Source organism: Lactuca saligna, chromosome 9 (assembly GCF_052625555.1).
Source record: "Lactuca saligna cultivar CGN05327 chromosome 9, ASM5262555v1, whole genome shotgun sequence".
NCBI classification, from domain to species: domain Eukaryota; kingdom Viridiplantae; phylum Streptophyta; class Magnoliopsida; order Asterales; family Asteraceae; genus Lactuca; species Lactuca saligna.
In genome coordinates this window covers 47128308-47154074 of record NC_136425.1, presented here as the reverse complement: position 1 = coordinate 47154074, position 25767 = coordinate 47128308, and the positions used below count along the sequence as shown (strand labels likewise).

Sequence of the window (25767 nt, the reverse complement as noted above, 5' to 3'; positions counted from 1 at the left end):
TGAAATGAAGTGACATTACACTGAGAGATTTAAAGAGATGTAGATCACTAGTGTAAATAATTGTAAGTTCTGTTTATGCTTATGTTTCTGTATTAACGATGACATCCCAAACGTTTTAAGATGAATAAAAATACGTTTCTTCGAAAATGTTTTAATAACGTATTTATCATGTTTTTCTGGGAACAAATTCCGCAACTTTTTTATAAAATGAAGTACTCTGATTTTCATAAAGCATAAACAAAATCGGTCTTTTCTGGCCGTGATTTTGGGGATGTCACTGTTTTCATTTGTCTACAAGGTTGTATTAGTTCTATAAGTCAACACAAATGACAAATTATATACTTAACAGGCCATGAAACAAAGGTTAATCTTAAAATAACGTTACTTGTAATATATCTGAAAGACAAACCAAATGTTTGTTGTTAATTGTGTAAGATTTCGTATCAACCTAACGATTGTTAAATATTGAAAAATTAGAAACCGTCATCATGTAGCTTAATGGTAATCACTTAGAAAAATCAGCATGCCATATCTTGATGTTGTTAGATATGCCATTGGAGATGTAGTGGTACCATTTGTACCTACAATCACTATGGAAATGTACTATGAGCTTCGGGTGTAGTTTTTGCGTTAAAGATTTGGAGACATTACATATATGGTATGAAGAGTACCATCTTTACAGATCACAAGAATCTACAACACATCTACGACCAAAAAGAACTCAACATGAGGCAACGAAGATAGGTTGAATTGCTAAATGATTACAAATGTGAGATTCGTTATCATCATGGCAAGGCAAATGTTATAGCAGATGTCTTGAGCCGCAAAGAACACATAAAACTCTGCCGAGTATAGGGCATTGACAATGACTATCCATTTAAAGCTCACCTATTAGATCCGTGAATCTCAAATCGAGGATCTAAAAGAAAAAAAATGTCGCAAGTGAAGCCTTGCTAGGAATAGATAAGCAATTCGAGCTTAGGGATGAAGGAACACGATACTTCACGAATCGAATGTGGATGCCAAAGATCAGTGAACTCGGGAGCTTAGTCTTAGATGAAGCTCACAAATCAAAGTATTCCATCAATCCAAGCTCTGACAAAATCTACTTAGATTTGAAGAAATTGTGTTGGTGGCCAAACACGGAGGCTAAGATTACCACTTACATGGGCAGATGCCTAAATTGCTCCAAAGCCAAGGAAAAATATCAGAAGCCCTCGGGTTTACTGCAGCAACAAGAAATACCCAAATAGAAGTGTGAATAGATCTCAAAGGAATTCATAATGAAACTAAGAAGTCTATTGATTTCAACATTATTTGAGTAGTAGTCGACATATTAACTAAGTTTGCCTACTTCCTGCCAATTAAAGAAACCGAGAAAATGGAAAGTTGAACAGGACCTATCTCAAGGAAATAACATATTACATAGAGTGCCGATTCCTATCACCTCTGATAGAGATAGTAGATCCACCTCGTGGTTTTGGAAATCGTTGCATAAATCCTTGGGAGCACGCCTATATATGAGCACAACTTACCATCCTCAAATAAATGGTTAAAGTAAAAGAACCATCCAAACCTCAGAAGATATGCTCCGCGCCTGTGTGATAAACTTTGGAAATGTATGTGATACTCATCTACAATTGATTGAGTTTTCCTGTAATAACAGTTATCACACTAACATTAAATACACACTATTTGAGGCTCTATACGGGCAAAATGTCGCCCCCCGGTATGTTGGGCAAAGATTGGAGATACAAAAATAGCCAGGGAACATGCAAGTGATGCCCTGTTCACTAGTCCAGAAATCATTCACGAGACTATAGAAAAGATTATGCAAATCAAGAACCAGCTAAAGGCTGTATGCGATGGGTTTTATCCATAAGAACATCCTATGTGCTCATGCAACCCTAATGCTTGGATCTAGGTTTCTCTATTGTACATGCTATTCATCCAAGACTATAAACCCTAGATCTATTATATGATAATCAATATAACATATGAATTAGGGTTTAGATCATACATTGATTGTTATGTAGCAATAACAATCTCAATTCCTCCTTATATTGACTTTAGAAAGCTTAGAGTCACAAATGTCACTCCTCTAATGGTTCACAAACACCAAGAGCAAGAGGATGAAGAAGAGAAGAGAAGGAGGCTGCCCAAAACGTGTGGAAACCCTAGAGAACAAGTTCACCTCGTTTTTGGGGCTTAAGGGTACTTTATATACATGTAGGCTATTAGGGTTTTAAACTAGGAAACCCTAATTTGGATGCTTAGGCCCTAAGCAACCCATGGACCCTTCTTTAATAAGCCTTGGATGATTTCTAATGGGTTTCCCCATAGAATTCATCCAACCTTATAATATAAGGTAAATCATAGCCCAATTGCAATTATCTTATAATTACAATTCCAGTCCCTTAAATTTAATCAATCTCTTTTAGCCACAAACTTAATTCTTATTAATTCTTGACTAATATTAATTAAACTATATGATTTCTCCTTTAACATATTATTCTCATAATATATTAATAAATCATATTTAATCCTTTCTCTCCTTAATTCATCCTATCAAGTTGCTTTGATGAAGGAAACCCAAAAGGACCATGCACCATCGGGTCAAGTACATACCAAAATAGTTATGGACTTAGACACTATCCAACAGTCTCCCACTTGGATAAGTCTAATAACTATTATGCGTATGACTTCAGATCCTGATCTGTAATCGTAGCTTTTTAAAGCCGCTGTCAACTCTGATCTTATCAGATACGCGTGTCCTTTAGATAAGGGATCATATATTCCTCCATTCTAGATATTATCGTATAGACTGAGACATGGATCTAAATCATTCTCTCTGTCTTATGCTGTTTCCCGAATTCAAATTTATGACGACTGACAACAGACTACAATTGAACACATCAATTTATTCCCGGCTTGGCCAAGCGCTTAGGTTCCATCACTAAATCATCGAGTGGCCCACAAATATCGCTTTTATCCTACTTTGGATAAAAGGAACTATCAAAATTTGACTCAATGCTCGCTTGCACTCACTCACCAAATCACACACAACAATATGTTTTATAACACCGAGTTACTGGTGCGTTTACATATTATCAATGTGCAACCGACTCGCAAGATACAACTCACACATCTCGGTTTCAATAATATAAGATATTATCATCTCGCCAATCACTCGTGATAAAATCCATGTAGTGAGCCAAGTGAGCGTGGGTTTAATCCAATGCTCAAATCATATTCATAAGCACTCATAAACGTTGCAGCAAACATTTGCTTATGTCTCATGCTCTTTAGACAATCCATACACCAATTCACGACATTCTTCTTTCATATCTACTTCCAACATATGAACGGTTGTGGTCCGTTCGAATAATTTGATTGTTCTGAACCAATTTAGTTATTCGGGAAGTCAAAACATACAAAGTGAAACACAAGAATAATACTAATCCCATATGGCCTCAACCTTTGAGTATAAATAAAACACCTTTTATTTATCACCATATCGATTACTCATTATTTGTCGTTTCGGGTAATCAACTTCTTACTTGAATTATTACCACACTTGTCCCATGCTCTTAGCATGCACACAATGTTTACCTATGGTTCTTACTTTGTGAAATAGATCAAATGAACACATTACCAATCATACTCATTTCACAACTCCCAATCCTTATCACAAGTGTAAGAATATCAAATTCTTGCCACTTATAGAATATGCTAGATTGTAACATTTAATCAATGATCCTTTCGTAATATCACTGCACTAAAGTCACAAGGACTATTGCCAATGAAATTACAAAGTCCTATATCGGAAATTGTTACAGGACAATTCCATAGATGTGATGTCTCTCACTCAAAGTACATTCCTTTGAACATCCTTTTTCATAGAAGTTTCTAATCTAGACATAGATTCTCAATATCTAACTCCCAATATGGAAACCTTTCCATACTTACCATATCGCAACTCATTCTTAATAGAATCTTATCTATTCATAATTATGTCGATATGCTCCATCCAATATCATACTTCCAACACCTTTTCATGGATATAAAGATCATCGAAAATGGAGTTGGAACAAAGAAGTTACGACCGTTTGAACTTAGGATGATTTTGGGTTAGCCAGCGTACAGGGAGTACGTTGTGCATACTAGGCATCCCCTGGTATGATGGGCGTAAATGGAGTATGTTGGGCATACACGATCAAAACCCAAACCCTATTTTCATGGTTTGAGCTCTATTTAAGCTCCTTAACTCCCAAATCCTTTCCATTCTCATCCTCTACCCCTACAACATCCTCCCTTAAAACCCTAACCCTAGTTTGAGCCTTTTAAGCAAAAAAAGGGTGTTTTTAAATGCTTTGGAGTGTTCTTGGTGCACCTTGGAGAAGAAGGAACTCATTGAAGAAGCATTGGTTGCATTGAAGCTTGTAGATACAGACCTTGTTCACCTTGATCTTTCTTCTGGATGTATAAAGTTTGAATGTTGATGATGAAATTGTTAGATATAGCTCGTTTTGGGTGTTATGAGTTTTTGGTCACTTTAAGTGCATAAAGTTTAGATCTTAAAATTTTGTGACCTTGTTATGGATAAATTTAGAAACTTTATCCATCTAAACGTCATATTGATTAAGATCTGAAGGTTGGAGACTTGGACTTAATGGATTAAGTTGGAAAAGATGCACCTTTGGTCCCTTTGAGACTTAAAGACAAGATATTGTTTGTTGGGCCAGTCTAATGGATAATGTTGTAAACTTTATCCATTATAAAGCTATTAGGAACTATAAAATGTGATCTTGGTCCTTCTATCCCTTCCATAAAAGAGTTGGGATGTCCTAATGGATTAATAAGTTAGGGTTTTAGCTTTTGAACCTTCCTTAGCCATGGAAAGCCATTAAGTTGGAACCTTTATGACATAATATAATGTTTTGAGGCTAGATCTGAGTTCGGGTGAAAAGTCCTTAAGGGATTAAGTGCTTAATAAAGGAGTGGGATCAGGCTACGTACGTTGGGCGTACGATGAGTACGTTGGGCGTACTCCACTACCTCGGACTTTGACTTTTGTTAACTTCCATTGACCGTTGACTTTTTGACCAGGTTTAACCTTGGGTCAAACTTGAGGGTTTCGAACTGTTAATTAAGGTTTTACTTGGTTTCGGTGATTAGCGGATTCGCAGGAGCACGCAACGCAGAAAGGGAAACGCGTCTCAGATTTTCGGGTTCTTCATTTCATGTGAGTTTTGCCTCATTGTACCCATTGGTCGAAGGAACCAATGCATGCCCACTAGTTTTGGTTATTTCTTAGTAGAAGGATGCCATAGGGACTGTATATAGTCATGTAGGATAGAATGAGGACTCTTGATCTAGGCTTTTTTGCATGTTCCTCGTTTGGTTGCGGCTCTAGAGTAGGATCACCTGTCTATGTGTCTATCTCACTTCTGAGTATATAAGGTCATGTATTCCTTGGATTGTTAGTATTTAGTATGTTACTATGATGTAGTGATTTGTTAGATCTGTATTCTGGTATATAGGATGTTACTATGTTGTAATGATCTGTTAGATCTGTATCCTGGTATATAGGATGTTGTTATGCTGTAGTGATCTCTTAGATTTGTATCCTGGTTTATAGGATGTTGTTATGATGTAGTGATATGTTAGATCTGTGTGTCTGTTTGTATTTGTTGGTTATTATCTAGTAGAGTGCCCTAGGGATTGTATGTAGTCATGTAGGATAGCCTAAGAACTCTTCATCTAGGATTTCTTTCCTATTCCTCGTTTGGTTGTGGCACTAGAGTAAGATCATTTGTTCGGGTGGCTATCTCACATCTAGGTACTTATGGTTACACATTCCATGGAGGTTAGCTGGTAGCGGGACTATGTGTTATGAAAGGACTAGTAGGAGGTAGTGAGTTGTATGATTATTGTTTACCTGTATTATGTGTCTACTTGATCTTGATTGTTTATATGTCGTCATATGGTAGTAGTGGGTTGAGGCGATCCTACTTTGTGTTGTAGGCCAAGATACCCTGTGCGAGCCGGTTGTAAGACGTAGACACAGAGGCTCGGGAAGAGTGGTTTGATTGAGACGGTAGGCCAACAAACCCTAGGTATTCAAGCCCCGAGTACGCCTAGCGTAAGGAGATGATATGGAAACTTAAAAGAAACACAAGGGTTGAGATGAAAAATACCTGACAACAGGAGTTACAAATAGTTTCTTCAAACTTTTTACAATCTTATTTACCAAAATAAGGTCATAGTTTCTTTAGTCTTAATAAATAGTCTTCATGTTTAAAGCATGTCTGAGTTTAAGCTATAGCCCAAGAATTGATATCATGATTTATCTTTATTTATAAAGTAGTTATCAAAAATAATGTGATAATATTATTATTAGAATGTTAGTTTAAATACGATTTTGTATATTTAAAATGTTTTTTGAATGAAAAGTTAATAAACCATATTTGTTATTTGTTAATATTAACATTCTAAATTTCATGTCAGAATTACTACTCAAACAACTTTATGCAAAAGAATGGAATTAAATTTTATTTCATTTTTTGTAAACCAATCTTTCAAATCAATTCCATGCGGCTGAACTGTAGATCTTTGTCCTGGAAGGTGGGATACGGATATGCCAATTTTCTCTTCCTTGACATATTGAACAGATTGGCTTTCATCTCAAAGGATGTCACATCTGGCACAAAAATTTATGGCTTACGAACTGCTAAACAATATGTAAAAACTAAATGTCCCTTTATTAAAAAAAAAATCTTTTGGTATCAACTATCTAGCGCTTTCTAGTTTCTCATTTTTTTTTCTGGATTACAAATAGGAAGACTGAATGGTGTACTAGTTGGGTGGGGTGGTTAAAAAGTTATACAATATCTATTTCTTCTTTGTAACTCTGCGAGTTTTGCTATTTTTTATAATATGCAACTATTTAAAAAACTTTCTTTATCATTTGAAAGATTCCAATCCTTCCATAATAATATGTAAACTAAATGTCACCATATTTATAAAAAAACACAGAACAAAATATTATTTTTAGTTGCATATGACTATTTCTTAGAAAGAATTATAACCGAACAATTCAAAAGAATAACAATAATTGCTATATTCTATTTGTTTGGTCATTTCCCTATGAAATAGAACGGGTCTGGTGAACAAGTATGTAAACCCAAAAAAAACTACTTATTTTCATGTTTTAGAAGAAATGGAAGGATAAAATATACAGTTTTAGCTTATATGATAAAAGATGTTCTTATACATTTAACACATGATGTTGAGAAAATGCATGATTTTTGCAAGTTTGTGAACAAGAGAATCAAATTTGTGTAATTACTCTTACCAAAAATTTGATGGTATGGCAGGAGCTCCTATCAAAATGTGATATTTTCGTAGAAGCTCTTGCAAAAAGTGATATTTTCGCAAGGATTACTGCTAAAATATGACATTTTTCACAAAGATCCATGCCAAATGTGACATTTTCACAGAAGCTCCTATACAATAAATTGTTTAAAATTATGCATATGTAATAATGATATTTCCAAATTAAATAAAAAAAACGTTATGTTTGGTTGTCGATAATCAATGATTATCAGAAAACGACCTAGAAGGAAAATGAGTTTAGGGTTTAGATAAATTTTAAACATATGAATTCTTAAGGTATACACTATACACACACAGTTTAACTGGATCTAATATCCTCCATTGTGACAACTACACCATCAAACTTAGCTCTAGTGACTTCTTTTAGAATCTTACAATGTTTAAGAATCTTGGTGGTAGGTACCATCTTTATGCCTAGCCCCTTTCCGATGGTTGCCAAAATTTCAAATTTTAACATTTTTGTTCAATTTTAATCTAATTAACCAACATAAAAAAATCATAATGTTGAACAGTTTGATAAAAAGAATGTTAATGGTCTCAATGATTGTTGATGATTTATTTTAGATAGTTTGAATGTAATTTGATATATTTAACGTAACTGGTATGATTATTAGAATTCAAGCTTTTGATCTTATTGTTTGAATGTATAGTTAGAGAAAAAAAAACAGTTTTTATCGGCTATTATGCAAATATGTTTCATGACTGAAAAGGTTAACAAATTAAACATTATCTAAACCCTAAACAGTTTTTATCCATATATATATATATATATATATATATATATATATATATATATATATATATATATATAATAAGCATATATACCATATTTTCTTGACGGTAATCGAGCTTTAGAAGAACAACATCAAGATACTTCTCAGCCAATTCTTGGAATTTTGGAGCTATAATCTTGCAAGGACCAGACCTATTACAACAATATGTTATAACAATATCAATAAAATAAATACTTTTAACTGAAACAACTAACAAGAAAGGAGTTTAAAATATTCAACATTCAAGTTGGTAACAAACAATAACTGAGGTGTACCATAGTTGACTTTTTCTTAAGAAAAACGTAAGCACGGATAATTCTATGTCAAATGGAAGATGGCATGTAAAGATTTTCCCAACTTGTCAAATTTCAATATTGGATCCTACTTCGTAGATATTCAAAAGTTTCGGGTGAAGGTGGTAACTTAGAATGTGTACACGAAGTAAGAGGCACTCAAATTAACTGCAATAAACAAATATTGATCGATGTTTTTTGATTTGTTGGTCTGAAGGCATTTTAGTTATGTTTATAAGTATAAATAAGAAATAGTTCTTGAAATTTTTACAAATTTAATTACCAAAATAAGGTCATGGTTTCTTTATTCTTAATAAATAGTCTTCGTTAGTGGAGAGATACAGTTTCTCTAAACACACTTAGGGTTTGCATCGTAGAGATCTTTTATCTCTCTTGTTCCAAATTGCATTATATTCTGTTCTTAAAATGTTTAAAGTAATAAGTAAAACATGATGAAAATAGACTGTATATATGTTTGGCCATTTCCCTATGAAATAGGACGGGCCTCGTGACCCAACTACTTAAACCCAAAAAACAAACTACTTGTTTTTCATGTTTCAGCTTTGAAGTACCTCCGAAATTCTCTCCGAAAGAAATGGTGGAAGGACAAAATATACCGTTTTGCTTATAGGATAAAAGATGTTCTTATTTGGTACATTTAACAAAAGATATTATTGAGAAAATGCATGATTTTTGCAAGTTTTTTAGCAAGAAAATCAAATTTGTGTGAGAACTCTGACCAAAAATTTGACGGTTTGGCAAGAACGTCTGCCAAAATGTGATATTGTCGTAGAAGATCTTATCAAAAAGTGACATTTTCACAAGGATTACTACAAAAATATGACATTTTTTCACAAAGATCTAAGCCAAATGTTACATTTTCACAGAAGCTCCTATCCAAATTTGACATTCTCGTATTTGCTTCAACGTTGATGGCTTGCAAACAAGCACAACTTAGGAAACTTTATTAGGATTGTTTACTTTAATGATCGAACCCAAGCTAATCGAAGGGAAAGCTAGAGAATGATTAATTCGTAGTATTTTATTCTATTTTATTTTATATACCAAGTCTGATTTCGTTTGTTGTCATGTTATATTAGTTATTATGTGGCTTAATGATAATATCTATGAATTAAATATAGCTCTTTTTGTTAGGTTGTCTAGAATCAATATTTAGTAGAAAACTTAAGAGAAAATGAGTTCAGGGTTAGAGTAATTTAAAATATATGAATATTTATGGTATACACACGTGGTTTAATTAGAGAGGGTTAGGGTTTCTCTAAACGCACTTAAAGTGTATGTCACAAAGAATTTCTTCTCTCCTTTGTTCAATATTTTCTAACAACACACATACCTCCTGCTCAACTCATAAATCTACACACTTTTTCAACGAGGATTCAACCATCAACATTTTGCTACATTTACCTGAGGGTACCAATCCAATAAAAACACTCTGGTTCCCTTTCTCTTATTCATTATTTTCTTTTCTCTTGTTTCTAATTTTAAAAGATTGTTATTCTAAAATGCTAGATTTTATAGTTGAAAGCATGAGATAAGGTGTCCTTCTGTAATTATATAATTATATGGATAATAACTAGGTAAATGATGTGTGTTGCGAAAAATAAAACAATGTAATTAAAATATTTCAAAATATATGTAATTAAAATAATTATATCCTTATGAACTTTGAATTAATGATTCTCACACTATTTATTAAAAAACATTCTAATTACTTTAAATATATGATTATATATATATATATATATATATATATATATATATATATATATATATATATATATATATATATAGATATATATATATATTTATTTAAGGGTTGCATAACCCAGGTTGCATATGGAAATAAAATTTAAATATATGATATATATATATATATATATATATATATATATATATATATATATATATATATATATATATATATATATAAACCATATCATTTCAATATCATATATTATGGGTTGCATATGGAAATAAAAATAATTTTACTTTTTAATAGTTTTTTGGAAAGTATTTTTTATTTATGGTTATTTTTAAGAGCAAACTGCAGAAAAAAACACAACAATTTATCTATCAGTATTCAGAAAACCCCTTATATTTTATTTATATGTAGAAAAACCTTACATCTATAATTACCTTTAATATTAACCTAAATATCATGTTTTTACAGAAATTATAAGGTCTTTTGTTATATTACATTTATCTTTTTCGTTCTTATGTTAACTTGAAAACAACAATAAGTGACTTTGTCTCTTATCTAAGTTAAAACGTGAGAAATAGATCATTTACTCAAACTCAAGCAAATAAAAGTGGCATTGCTTTTTTTCCATGTCAACCTAAAAACGAACAAGATAAATATCATTTCACAAAACAGTCGGTAATTCTTTAAAAAAATAAACATTTAGGTAAATCAAAAGGGTAACTAAAAATATAACGGGTTTTCTGTATATAAACAAAATGTAAGGGTTTCTCAATGTTGATAGATAAATGGTTATGTTTTTTTTTTTTTTTTTATATTTTACACTATTTTTAACAATAAATTGTCAATCATTTAAAATAGACATCTTTTATAATCATATCACATCAGTGTTAACTATTCGTAGGTTGCGTGTGAATTTAGTATTTGCACTTATGTTAAGTATTTGAAAATATTTATTATTATAAAAAACAATCTTGATTAACATTTTTGTTAAAGATTTAGGTTTTATTTTGAACATTATATTTAAATTTTGTAACTATTTTAAATCATAATCTTTAGATACATATTTTTTAAAATTTATTTGAAATTTTGATTTATGTTTGAAATTGGATATTATATTTAAATTAACAAATTACTAATAGGGTTTCAAATGATATATATATATATATATATATATATATATATATATATATATATATATATATATATATATATATATATATATATTAAGCTAACGATTATTAAATATTGAAAAATCATAAACTAGTATTTAGGATGCTCACTTGGAGAATTAAGCACTCCAAAAGAAGTTATGTTATATATATATATATATATATATATATATATATATATATATATATATATATATATATATATATATATATTAAGCTAACGATTATTAAATATTGAAAAATCATAAACTAGTATTTAGGATGCTCACTTGGAGAATTAAGCACTCCAAAAGAAGTTATGTTAGATTTAAATATCATATATTTCAACTTTTGATAGTCCGTGGTTCTATAAGAATAAAGGTTATAAAAAAAACAATAAATCAAAGATGGAAATAATATTTACATCTTTTTTACATTAGTTTATAATTCGTTTTTCATATATATTTTTGCATTCTCTTTTATGGAACTCAACTACTAAAATACAACTCTTTATACACTTTTGAACCATAAGTATCTTAATATATATTTTCTTCATCTTATTATTTAATATTGTATGTTTATCTACCCCAGTAAATACTATTGTCTCGTTACATTATATTAATGTTAATAAAAGATATAAGGTAGCTTGTTACTTTAAAATTATTATTTTTCTAGAACTCTTTTATGATATACATTATATTTTTCTAGTAACAACCTGTAACAATTGACAAATTGGGTCAACTATTGACGATCAGTTACCGTAAGCGTTGCTATTATCTAGACCAAACCTACGATACGCTAATGTTTATTAAATAGGTTTAAATGATGTTACGATTAATTACTCAAAATTTATATATTATGAAACAAAAGAGTTATGATTTTCCATCCGAGTTCATTTTAAACGTTAAATTACAATAGGTAATCAGTGATATGAAAACCATAAAATTGTACCTAGTTAAGCGTAAGGTTTCTACTATTTGTAATTCATGTCGAAAATGGTTTGGGAATCGAATTAAATGGTTGCGAATCTCAACGATAAAATAATTCAATATTTCAAAAATCATGTACGTATATGTATGAAGAGTGTATAAGTATTGTGCATATGCATTATTGCCTTCAAAATCTAAAACAAATACACACAAATACCTATATGTATATGAAGTTAGAAGAACCAAGAATACGAGAAGAAATTAAACAAATACATCACACATACAAACACCCATATGCACAAATGGAAACCAATCCTGCAATGTACTTTCGAGATCAAATTATAGATTACAAAGTACCACAAAAGTTTTCTAAATATCTATTTTTAATCACACAAAATTCACTCAATCTTCCCTCACACTCTATCTTTCTTCCCTCCTTTCTTTCTGTTTCCATGCACAGCTAAGAACACTTCCATTGGAGGTGGTTCTCTTGTGGTTTCCCGGTGAGGTAATGAGCAACAGCCTCTCTCTTTCCTCCATTGTTCCTGTGGATGTGAACAACAATCCAAACCCCCTGTGAACTCAAAGAAACCACCTAATCACCGCCCATGTTTCCCTCTTCCCCTGTTGAACATCGAAACCAAACACACACCACAACCAAAACATCCATTTGGTACCCTTATTGATTTCTATCAAGAACAAACAAAAGCAAAAGCAAAGAACTTTGTTACCTGTGGTTAACTGCTGCTTCCATTCTCTTCTTCCTCTTCTTTTCGGTCCAGCCAAGCACCGGAGATGCCTTTCCCTCCTCGTGGCTGCGTGACCACCGAACACCCCATCCATGCGATCCGTGATTGTCGATGACGGAGATTCGACCAACAAAGGAGCACCAGACCCCTCCCCTTTTTCTTTCGCGTTTCCTGTCGGACAAATGAGGCAACCAAGAACCGCCGGAGCACGCTTGATCTGCCTCTCGCTGCTTCTGTTCGTCTTTCCTCTCTGATCAGATAAAGACAAAGACTAAGATCGAAGATCCTTTTTCCCTCATTTATAGTTGCTCGATAACCAACCTCTGGTATTACTCTTTGGGATCGATTCCCACTACCGAGTCACGCGTTGCAGCCGTTGATCTCCTCTTCCTTCGAAACAATCATCAACCAGTCCGCTACCCTGTTGTTCACCGTCTTCGATCCGTTCTTCCGTTTTGCCGATCAAAGAAGGGTCGACTGATATCCCCCCTAATCGACAACTGCGTTCGATTCCCCCCTCCTATTTCGAACCAACACCGGAGGTGTGTATTCGCCGGTCGTCACTCGTCCCTCCCACCCGATGCAAGACCCATGAATGACGTCGATCAGCATCTGAGGTTTCAAAGTGATAAACGCACATTCGATTTTGACTCAGTCAAAGGTCAAAGCAGGTCAAACCTACATTCAACTTAAACAGAATCAGCCCCTCCTCCAGAAAAACCTAACAAATTAAGTCCTAAAGCCCCAAATCAGTTCGAAATGTACCTGTTTAGCCCCTGTTTTGTAAATAGTGTGCAAGATCAGTCCCTGGAGGATAATTTTGGTAATTTAAATATACCCAGTTGTGCTTTTTAAGAACGAGGGACGTTACGTAGCAAATTTCACAACAATAATCATACCTCAAGCCTCGTTCATGCTACGAAAGTGAGTTTCTACGGCCTCTCTTTTACGGTTTTAATATTTGGGGGAGAATATATGCGTGTCTATTAAATTTTGATGATTTTCAAGTTTTATATACAAATTAACATCTTACTTTGTTATTGGTCAAACGTTTATGAAATAGCATTCTAAAGATGTGATAAATCACTAGCAAATCTATTAAGTTAAAGTAGATTGTTATAAGTTGATATAATTATACTTTATGTGAAATATAAATATAATTATTAAAAAAAATCACAAGATTATAAGTAGATTGCTATAATTACATAAGTGGATATTATGAGTCACAAAAATGATGAATTTACATGTATAAGATAAAGTATTTCATGGAAGTATGTAACGATATAATAATGACCAAAACTATTATCCGTGTATAAAAGGAAAATATATTGCCATAATTTGATGGAAGATTAAATTCATGAAATTATATAATTATTAGTTAAAATTATAAGATTTAACTTTTAATATATATATATATATATATATATATATATATATATATATAAGGTTATGTAAAAATGAATTGAGAAGTTATTAATATATTTTTATATTAATTATAACAACATAACTTCATTATATTGAGTTATTTATTTTTATTACAATAAATAACATGAGAGCTTAAGAGTCGTTATTTACGAAATAAATGTTTGTCAAGTATTGTATTTAAAGACTTTACCTTCATCCCAAATTAAATGTATTAAAAATATTCTCGCATGATTTATATAACATATGGGGAATATAGATCTACGGTCGATCCAAACTTCGATAAATTCTAAAATTAGCTATTATGCTAACACGACATCGAAACTGTATCTAGTATGATAAATTCTTGAAGTTATAAGAATTTCAGTTATCGCTTTCCGAAACGGTAAATAATGTTATATATCCAGTGAATTTTGAATGGATGATATAGGTTATCATACTTATTCCATGTAGGTTCATCATATCTGCCCATGTATTCTATATAGGTTCATCATACCTATTATATGTAGGTTCATCATACCTGCCCCATGTATTCCGTATAGGTTCATCATACCTATTATGTGTAGGCTTATCATACCTACTTCATGTACTCTGTATAGGTTCATCATACCTACTTCATATATTCCATAGAGGTTCATCATACCTATTCTATAGGTTCATCATACCTATTCTGAATACCATATCCAATACGTTTGAGTTTCCATTATAAACTATTCCGGGTTTCGCGAAAGCTAAGATCTCAATACTTAGTAGAAACTCTCTAATATATAACCGTTAATCCTCGAGGGAACGACTAACGTCGGGTGTAAGTGTCATATTATTGATCTTATACGGTACGACCGCCCGCCTGGAGTTACTAACTATAACTACGTCTGACGAGATGAATTTTGGCGCTGACATTAGCATTATCGAAACATTACCACATGTTACAACGGGGTGAATGACTTTAGCACGCGCGCCTTATTATGGTGTCGGTGCATTAATAAAGTACAGTGTCACGAGTTCGGTTATGATTTCATTATAAAATCTCAGTTTTGTTTCGTTACCGTATAGAATCGATATTGGATTTATACGAGGTTTATGTTCACTCATTCCAGTTGAAAGAAACTGTATCTAGTGGGATAGCTTATGACTCAGAGCGATAAGTGTCAGTACCAAAAATTAAGTCAGATAAGACTTAATTAATATCATGACACGGCACGACAAGATTTATTAACTTACATAAAATAAGCTATTTATATAAACCATTTGTTTTTATAATAAAACACAATATTTATGTGGGAGGAGTTTGCCCCACCGGCTAAGTGTCAGTTTTCAAATTAAGTCAGATAATACTTAATTATTGCCACCACACGATTTTACAAAGTTCATAAATTCAATACTTATGAATTTTTCATATAAATGATACAAATTCTTGTATAAGGTTTCAAGAGTAAAGTTGGTTATTTTATGTTCTCTCAAAGGGTAACATTTCCTATTTTTATATAATATGATATTCAAAATCTTTATATAAAAATGCATTTTGATATATATTTTCCAACTTTTGTACATTTGAATTTGAACAAATGGTATTTATGAATGAGTCATAACACATTGTTATAACTCAACTATTTTATACTTTTAATAGAAAAGTAAACATTTATAAAAGCTCGTCAAGCAACTAAATTTTATCAAACAATAGTGGGTATAAAAATACAATGTGTCAAAACCTGTAGAACTCACCAACAATTTTGTTGACGTATTTTAATGCATGTATTCTCAGGTTATTTAGCAGGTCGGAAGTGTTCGCTCATAAGACTCTCTGTTAGTTATATTATATCTTTGTAAACACCGAATTGTCAAGCATGTGTCACCATTTAACAATAGTCATTGTCAATGTAATTTCTATTTCGGTAATAATAGAAGATTATATTTGTATTGTTCAATGTATGTTTAATAACTGTGATTACTGATTTACGTCAATCACCTCGGCGTTTCCGCCGTTGGCCGAGGGTGTGACACAACCTATCTTATTACTGAAGTTAGTTTCAATAATTACCATTATAGATACAAGTTTAGACATATAAAAATCAAAAAGTACTTTTGAATTCAAGGGTTAAAGTTATAACTTTTTCTGAGATCACTATTATCAACCAATATACATCCACAAAAATGTGGCATAAACAACATGATCGCATATCTAAAAATGGCTAATGCAATGTGTATTACATGGTTCCGTTGCATATAAAGGGAAAACTTAATGTTTTTTCTTGTTGAGTTAAGACTTGCTTTTATGAGGTTTACAAGGTGTGATTTGCAATGTCTTTTTGAACATTTTCATGTGATGATTACTCACATGAGATGTCGTCTTCATTTCCCTAGCATCTCTATATAACGAGACTCGTTAAGAGCATATTAAACATACAAATTACAAAAAAAAAAAAAAAAAAAAAAAAAAACAAACAAAAAAAAAAACAAAAAAACAAAAAAACAAAAACAAAAACAAAAAATGAGTGCAATCGCATATCTTGATGCTCTCAGAAAAGCTCTTAAAGATGTGATGGAACCATTTATACCTACAATCCCTATGGCGGTGTACTTTGGAGCCGATGCGTTGATCAATAGTTTTGAACTCAAGACCTTTGTTGTTCAAAATGCTCCAAGAGTTTTCATTGGTGGTCAGCCTAATGAGCTCTACAGCTTGGTTATGATCGATCCAGATGTGCCAAACCCAAATGCTCCACACCTCAGCCAACTCGTATCATGGTAAGACGTTTCATATATTTGCCCTTTTTCTTCGGTTAAACTATAATTTTTTTTAATGTTGCAGTGTTTCATTTTATGTTTCGTGACACTTGATTTCTGTTTTAGGATTGTGACCAACATTCCTGGTGGGGCGTCATGTGCACAAGGTAAACAAGTTGTACCGAAATGAATTTTCTTCATGTTTATGCATTTTTTTCATAGTGTCCATCATATATTTCTTTCTATCGTTTGTTAGTCTTGCTCCTCTTTACATGCAACTTTGGTGTTTATATCACTTTTTTCTTTTTTCTTTAGTCACACGCCACACTTTATATTTCATTGTTGACTCATGTTTCATGTGTAGTAGATACTACACTTAGGCAACTACAATATTCTCTTTTTTATTAGAGGTCATATATAGAAATAGTCTCTCTACATACCATAGGGTATGGGTTGGTTGATTACATTTTACATCCCTCTTATCGCATTCATGTTGTTACTGCTTACAATAAATTGTTTAAATATGTTATAGGAACTGAAATTGTGTCATATGTGGGACCCAACCCTCAAATTGGTGTCCATCGATACATACATATTTTATACCAACAACAAGCGCGGCTAGAAGATATAGATGCAATTGACACTCATTTTTTCTTCAATGTTAATGGTTTTGCCAACGTGCACAACTTGGGAAACCCTGTTGGGCTGTCTTATTTTAATGTTCGAAGGCAAGCTAATGGAAGGAATGCAAGTGCATGATTAATCCGTCTTATTTCATTCTATGTTATTTTATGTTTAAAGTGTCCTTTCGGTTGTTGTTGCTATATTATATTGGTTATTATGCATATGTAATGATGATTTTCCATATTAAATAAAAAAGCATTATGTTTGGTTGTCAATAATCAATGATTATTAGAAAACGGCCTAGAAGGAAAATGAATTTAGGGTTAAGATTAATTTTAAACATATGAACAATTAAGGTATACACTATACACATGGGTTTTAACTGGATCTAACATCTTCCATTGCAGCAACTACACTATCAAATTTAGCTCCAGTGACTTCTTTTAGAATCTTACCATGTTTAAGAATCTTGAAGGTAGGTACCATCTTTACGCCTAGCTCCTTTTTCAATGGTTGTCCAAATTTTAAATTTTAACATTTTTGTTCAACTTTAATCTAATTAACCAACATAATAAAACAGAATGTTGAACAATTTGATAAAAAGAATCTTAATGGAGCTAAATGATTGTTGATGATTCATTTTACATAGTTTGAATGTAATTTGATATATTTAATGTAACTGGTTTGATTATAAGAATTCAAGCTTGTGATCTTATTTTTTGAATGTATAGTTGGAAAAAAAAAGTTTTTATTGGCTATTATGAAAAGATGGTTAACAAATTAAACATCCATATATATTTAAAAAGACGAAACTGCAAATTTGGTCCCTGTGGTATTCAAAAAACTTTAGATAGAATCCAAAAAAAATCAGCTTGCATGGAAGGTCCAAAATCATGGTTTTTCTGGGTTTTTGATCATTGATACACTTGAAAAGTCCATTCTACCCTTTTCATTTCCTTTTTCTTTTGTCTTTATTTATTTTGGTATTTAAATAACTACAAATAAAAAATAAAAAATAAAATTTCACCGACGGAGATTGGCCCTCGAGTGCAAAGGAAAAAGGGAGCTTGACTGCAAGACCCACCCATCGAGCAAGGATAAAAGTCAGCCTTAGTGATCTAACGATGCCGAGTGGAAGGGCTGTCGCTCAACAGATAAAAGTTACTCTAGGGATAACATGTTGATCTTCCCCAAGAGCTCACATCGACGGGAAGATTTGGCACCTCGATGTCGGATCTTCGCCACCTGGGCTATAGTATGTTCCAAGGGTTGGGTTGTTCGCCCATTAAAGCGGTACGTGAGTTGGGTTCAGAATGTCATGAGACAGTTCGATCCATATCTGATGTGGGCGTTAGAGCATTGAGAGGACCTTTCCCTAGTATGAGAGGACCGCGAAGGATGCACCTTTGGTGTACCAGTTATCGTGCCCACGGTAGACGCGCGAAGTGAGGTTTGGAACTCTACTACGAGAGGGACGCCTCGCGAACCGGGCTTTTAGAGATGAGGCCTTTTGGCAAAGCCAAGTCAATTTCGGGCACTAAACCCTACAACTGATGAAAAGGCCCTATGGAATTGAGTAAAGGGAAGTGTGTACTCTCTCTCTCTCTTTCTTTCTCTCTCTCTCTCTCTCTCTCTCTCTGGGTGCAGTTGTCAAAATTCAAGAACACATACATACAAACTCTATATTTTCTAGGGTTCTTAAAAAAACACAAAACACAAAACAAACACACTCATAGATTTGCTCATGTTTCTGTTTATGTTTCACAATCGGAAATGCAAAATCCGTTTTTGAATCTCATTGAAACACCCACACACAAATCAATTTCTGGGATTAACACCTACACACAAGTCAATTCCCAGAAATGAAAAAACACACACATACACGCAGTAAAATCAATGAGGATGCAGGTGAAATCAGACATAGAATTCGACCAAATCCGATTTTAGGTGAAATTGGTTTCTCTTATTGTTAATCAGTTGGAAAACTAAATCCGATTTCAAGGGGTCTTCTATATCGGTCGCTATATCAAGGGTGGTTGTGGACGGAGAAGGGTTATGGGCGGTGACCGGCAAGCTTGACTTCTTAGGTAACATCTCGTGCTCTATTGGGATCGATCCTAAAAAACCATTTCTATTAAGCTGCAACTGAAAGAAATCTACATGGAAAGAGGGCACGAGATCAAGAAAGAAAACTACATGTGTATATGATATACCAAGGGAAGGAAGCTGAAAAAAGAAAAGAATAGATGCATGAGTTATAAACCATAAAAGAAGAAAGAAAAGAAATCAGATGCGTGAGATTGAGAAGGAAGAAAGAAAGCAGATGCGTATAATCTGGTAGCCAAGTAGTAAAAAATTTGGGTTTTTTCCTGATTTAATAAATGAGAAAGAAAGAGAGAGAGAGAGAGTGGTGGAGGTGGGAGTGTAAAATTCCTTTTTTTTTTTTAAATCATAATAACATTAACATACTTATAGAAAAAGGAAAAATAAAATAAATCAAAGGGTATAATTGTTTTTTTAAGTATTTTTGGACCAAAAACGCAAAAAAAAACCTTGATTTTACACATTCCATGCAAGCTGAAAACCTTTTGGATCCTATCCAAAGTTTTTTTGAATACCACAGGGATCAAATTTACAATTTTGTCTATTTAAAAATAATAAGCATATATACCTTATTTTCTTGATTGTAGTGTGCTTTAGAAAGACAACATCAAGATACTTCTCAGCCAATTGTTGGAATTTTGGAGCTATAATCTTGCAACGACCACACCTATTACAAGCAAGGAGTTTAAAATATTCAACATTCAAGTTGGTAATAAACAATAACTCAGGTGTACCATAGTTGACTTTTTCTTAAGAAAAAGGTAAGCATGGATTCTATGTCAAATGAAGATGGCATGTAAAGATTTTTCCAATATGTCAAATTCCAATGTTGGATCCTATTCAATAGATATTCAGAAGTCAAAGATCAACTCTTTTTTTGGGTGAAGCGGTACCTTAGAATGTGTACACGAAGTGAGAGGCACTCAAATTAATTGCGATAAACAAGTACCGATAAGCAATAGTTTCTTCAAAATTTTACAAACTTAATTACCAAAATAAGGTCATAGTTTCTTTAATCTTAATAAATAGTCTTCATGTTTAAGAATTGATATCATATGCATAATTTATCTTTATATCTAAAGTAGTTATAAAAAGTAATGTGGTAATATTATTATTAGAAAGTTAGTTTAAATACGATTTTATATATTTAAAATGTTTTTTTAATGAAAAGTTAATAAACAATATTTGTTATTTTTTTATATTAACATTCCAAATTTCTTGACAGAATTACTACTCAGACAAAGTTATGCAAAAGAAATGAATTAAATTTTATTTCATTTTCTGTAAACCGATCTTTCAAATCAAAATTTCAATTGTTCCTTGGCGGTTGAACTTTGGAGTCTTTGTGCTAGTTGGTGGGTTGTGGATACGCCAATTTTCTCTTCCTTTACATATCGGATAGATTGGCTCTCATCTCAAAGGATCTCGTATCTCATCTCAATGGATGCCGTATCTGGCACAAAAGTATTTGGCTTACGACCGCTAAACAATATGTAAAAACTAAATGCCCCTTATTAAAAAAAAATCATTTGTTATCGACTATCTAAGCGTTTTGTAGTTTCTCATTCTTTTTTTATGGATTACAAATAGAAAAACTGAATGGTGTACTAGTTGGGTGGAGTGGTTAAAAAATTCTACCATATCTATTTTTCTTTGTAACTTTGGGAGTTTTGCTAGTTTTTTATAATATGCAACTATTTAAAAAAAATCTTATCATTTGTAATCATTCCAAAATAATAAGTAAACTAAATGTCACCATATTAAAAATAACATGATAGAACAAAATATTATTTTTAGTTGCATATTACTATTTTTTATAAAGAATAATAACCCAGCAATTTAAAAGAATACCAATAATTGCTCTATTCTTTTTACATGCATGGTAGGTTTTTAATGAGAGACAAAATTTTATTCGGTTTTGTAGGGTTTTTTTTTTTTTTTTTTTTTTTTGTATATTCGTTAGTGGAGAGCTACAGTTTCTCTAAACACACTTAGGGTTTGCAACGTAGAGATCTTTCATCTCTCTTATTCCTAATTATATTATATTCTGTTCTTAAAATGTTAAAAGTAATAGTTGAAATCATGATAAAAATAAACTGCATTTTTGTAGGCACTCCTATGTGTTTGCCCATTTCCGTATGAAATAGAACCGGACCAAGTACTTAAACCCAAAAAAAAAAAAAAAAACTATTTATACCTATGTATTAAATACAGTTCTTTTCGTTTGGTTGTCTAGAATCAATATTTAATAGAAAACTTATGTGGAAATGAGTTGAGGGTTTAGAGTAATTTAAAATATATATGCATAGTTAAGGTACACACATGGTTCAATTAGAGAGGTCTAGGGTTTCTCTAAATGCATTTAAAATTTTGTCACAAAGAAGTTTTTTCTCTCCTTTGTTCATTTTTTCTAACAACTAACGCACACACCTCTTAACACTTCATAAATCTACACACATTTTCAACGAGGCTTCAACCCTCGACATTTTGCTACATTTGACGGAGGGCATCCAATAAAGACACTTTGGTTCCCTTTCTCTTATTCCTAAATTTTTTTCATATTGTTACGCTTAAATGCTAAATGTTATACTTGAAAGCATGAGATAAGGTGTCCTTCTGTAATTATATAATTATATGGCTATTAACTAGGTGAATGTTGTGTGTTGCGAAAAATAAAACAATCTAATTAAAATATTTCTAAATATATGTTATTAAAATAACTATATCCCTTATTAACTTTGAATTAATGATTCATACACTATTATTAAAATAACATTTTAATTACTTTAAATATATGATAAGATAGATATATATTAAAACCATATCATTCATACATTATTGGTTTCATATATCATTCATACATTATTGGTTTCATATGGAAATAAAAATAAATTTACCTTTTAATATATATATATAGTTTTTTGGAAAGTATTTTTTATTTATGGTTATTTTTAAGGGCAAAATGCATAAAAAAACACAACTATTTATCTATCATTATTCAGAAAAACTCTTATATTTTATTTATATATAGAAAAACCCATACATTTATAATTAACTTTCACATTAACCTAAATATCATGTTTTAATAGAAATTGTCGATTCTTTTCTTATATTAAATTTATCTTTTACATTTTAATGGTAACATGAAAACAAAATAAGTAGTGTTATCTAAGTTAAAACGTAAGAAATAGATCATTTACTCAACGGTCATTTAATTAAGCAAATATAAGTGATATTGTTTTTTTTCATGTCAGCTTAAAAACAAACAAGATAAATATTATTTCACAAAACAATCAATAATTCTTAAAAAAAAAAAAGAAAAGAAAAAAAAGAAATTTGGGTAAATCTGGAAGATAACTGAAAATATAACGGTTTTTCTGTATATATAAACAAAATGTTAAGGGTTATCAGTTAAAATAGACATCTTTTATAATCATATCACTTAAGTTATCTATTCTTAAGTTGCGTGTGAATTTAATATTTTCACTTATGTTTAATATTTGAAATAATTTATTATTAAAAAAAATCTTGATTAACATTTTTGTTAATAATTTAGCTTTAGTTTTAACATTATATTTAAAAAAATTTAACTATTTTTAATCATAATCTTTAGATATATAATTTTTTCAAATTTATTTGAAATTTTGATTTATGTTTGAAATTTAATATTATATTTAAATTAACAAATTAATAATCATACTGTGGGTTTCAATATATATATATATATATATATATATATATATATATATATATAAAGCTAACGATTTTTAAATGTAGAAAAATCATTAACCGGTATTTTGGATGTTCACTTGGAGAATTAAGCACTCCGTAAGAAGTTATGCTAGATTCGAATATCATATATTTCAACTTTAGATAGTCTATCGTTCTATAAGAATAATAATTATAAAAAAAATTATAAATCAAAGATGGAAATAATATTTACATCTTTTTACATTAGTTTATAATTCATTACGTCCGTTTTTCCTATACATTTTTGCATTCTCTTTTATATCGAACTCAAGTACTACAATACAACTCCTTATACACATTGGAACCATAAATGTCTTAATATATATTTTCTTCATCTTATTTAGTATCATATGTTTGTCTACCTCAGTAAATACTATTGTCTCGTAACATTATATTAATGTTAATAAAGAGATAAGGTAGCTTGTTACTTTAAAATTATTAATTTTCTAGAACTCTTTTATGATATACATTATATTTTTCTAGTAACAACCTATCTTATTTCTGAAGTTAGTTTCAATAATTACCATTATAGATACAAGTTTAGACATATATATCAAAAAGTACTTTTGAATTCACAAGTTAAAGTTAGAACTTTTTTCCGAGATCACTATTATCAACCAATATACATCCACAAAAATGTGGCATAAACAACATGATCACATCTAAAAATAGCTAATGCAATGTGTATTACATGGTTCCCTTGCATATAAAGGGGCAACTTAATGCTTTTCTTGTTGCATTAAGACTTGCTTTTATGATGTTTACAAGGTGTGAATTGCAATGTTCTTTTGTAAATTTTCATGTGATGATTACTCACATGAGATGTCGTCTTCATTGCCCTAGCATCTCTATATAACGAGACTCGTTAAGAGCATATTAAACATACAAATTACAAACAAAACCAAAAAATGAGTGCAATCACATATCTTGATGCTCTCAGAAAAGCTCTTAAAGATGTGATGGAACCATTTATACCTACAATCCCTATGTCGGTGTACTTTGGAGCCGATGCGTTGATCAATAGTTGTGAGCTCAAGACCTTTGTTGTTCAAAATGCTCCAAGAGTTGTCATTGGTGGTCAACCTAATGAGCTCTACACCTTGGTTATGATCGATCCAGATGTTCCAAACCCAAATGCACCACACCTTGGCCAACTCATATCATGGTTGGATGTTTTCCAATTTTTTGCCCTTTCTCTTCTATCAAACTATGATTTTTTTTAATATTGTAGTGTTTCATTTTATGTTTCCTGACACGTGGTTTCTGTTTTAGGATTGTAACCAACATTCCTGGTGGGGCGTCATGTACGCAAGGTAAACAAGTTGTTCCGAAATGAATTTTCTTCATGTTTATGCATTTTTTCGTAGCATCCATCAAATATTTCTTTCTATTGTTTTTTAGTCTTGCTCGTGTTTACATGCAACTTTGGTGGTTATATCAGCTTTTTTTAATAAAACCACAATTTATATTTCATTGTGGATTGAAGTTTCATGTGTAGTAGATACACTTAGGCAACTACAATATTTTCTTTTTACGTTGGAGGTCATATATAGAAGCAGTCTCTCTAAATACCCTAGGTTGTGGGTTGGTTGATTAGATTTTACATCCCTTTATCGCATTGGTTTTGTTGTCGTCGCTTACATTAAATTGTGTATGTAATAGGAACTGAAATTATGCCATATGTGGGACCCAACCCTCAAATTGGTGTTCATCGTTACATACTTTTTTTATACCAACAACAAGCTCGACTCGATGATATAGACGCAATTGAATCTCGTTTTCACTTCAATGTTGAGGATTTTGCCAACAGGCACAACATGGGAAACCCAGTTGGGTTATCGTATTTTAATGTTCGAAGGCAAGCTAATGGAAGGAATGCAAATGCATGATTAATTCGTCTTATTTTATTCTATGTTATTTTATGTTTGAAGTGTCCTATATGTTTGAAGTGTTCTTTGTCTTATTTTATTCTATGTTATTTTATGTTTGAAGTGTCCTGTATGTTTGAAGTGTCCTTTCGGTCGTTGTTGAATTGATGTTGCTATGTTACGTCGGTTATTATGCATATGTAATGATGATATTTCCATATTAAATAAAAAAGTGTTATGTTTGGTTGTCGATAATCAATGAT

At 31.5% G+C, this 25767-nt stretch overlaps 2 protein-coding genes and 2 long non-coding RNA genes across 4 annotated transcripts; 3 read left to right on the top strand and 1 right to left on the bottom strand.

Annotated features, from left to right (window-relative positions):
* Nucleotides 1-12569: 12569 nt before the first annotated feature.
* Nucleotides 12570-13594, bottom strand: LOC145017860 (uncharacterized). Its single transcript, XR_013666685.1, has 2 exons — nt 12996-13594; nt 12570-12888 (listed from the first exon to the last, which is right to left on the bottom strand). It is a non-coding gene; the product is annotated as an uncharacterized LOC145017860 (long non-coding RNA).
* An 84-nt stretch (nt 13595-13678) lies between these two features.
* On the top strand, nt 13679-16360 carry LOC145017862 (uncharacterized). The gene is made up of 2 exons (XR_013666686.1): nt 13679-13937; nt 16198-16360. It is a non-coding gene; the product is annotated as an uncharacterized LOC145017862 (long non-coding RNA).
* Nucleotides 16361-16854: 494 nt separating this feature from the next.
* LOC145017859 (protein MOTHER of FT and TFL1 homolog 1-like) lies at nt 16855-17923 on the top strand. The gene is made up of 3 exons (XM_078975816.1): nt 16855-17180; nt 17286-17326; nt 17692-17923. Exons 1-3 carry the CDS (start codon nt 16924-16926, stop codon nt 17916-17918), a joined length of 525 nt encoding a protein of 174 aa, XP_078831942.1. The 5' UTR covers nt 16855-16923; the 3' UTR covers nt 17919-17923.
* Nucleotides 17924-24544: 6621 nt separating this feature from the next.
* LOC145016317 (protein MOTHER of FT and TFL1 homolog 1-like) lies at nt 24545-25652 on the top strand. Its single transcript, XM_078974673.1, has 3 exons — nt 24545-24808; nt 24868-24949; nt 25299-25652. The coding sequence occupies exons 1-3, from the start codon at nt 24545-24547 to the stop codon at nt 25523-25525; spliced, it is 573 nt and encodes a 190-aa protein (XP_078830799.1). The 3' UTR covers nt 25526-25652.
* The last annotated feature ends 115 nt before the right edge of the window (nt 25653-25767 follow it).

Bases quoted from the DNA above. Each gene is read 5' to 3' on its own strand.
- LOC145017859 (XM_078975816.1), top strand. From the start codon at position 16,924: ATGAGTGCAATCGCATATCTTGATGCTCTCAGAAAAGCTCTTAAAGAT. The intron at 17,181-17,285 runs GTAAGACGTTTC...TTTCTGTTTTAG, and splicing joins CTCAGCCAACTCGTATCATG to GATTGTGACCAACATTCCTG. The intron at 17,327-17,691 runs GTAAACAAGTTG...AATATGTTATAG, and splicing joins TGGGGCGTCATGTGCACAAG to GAACTGAAATTGTGTCATAT.
- LOC145016317 (XM_078974673.1), top strand. From the start codon at position 24,545: ATGAGTGCAATCACATATCTTGATGCTCTCAGAAAAGCTCTTAAAGAT. The intron at 24,809-24,867 runs GTTTTCCAATTT...TTAATATTGTAG, and splicing joins AACTCATATCATGGTTGGAT to TGTTTCATTTTATGTTTCCT. The intron at 24,950-25,298 runs GTAAACAAGTTG...TGTATGTAATAG, and splicing joins TGGGGCGTCATGTACGCAAG to GAACTGAAATTATGCCATAT.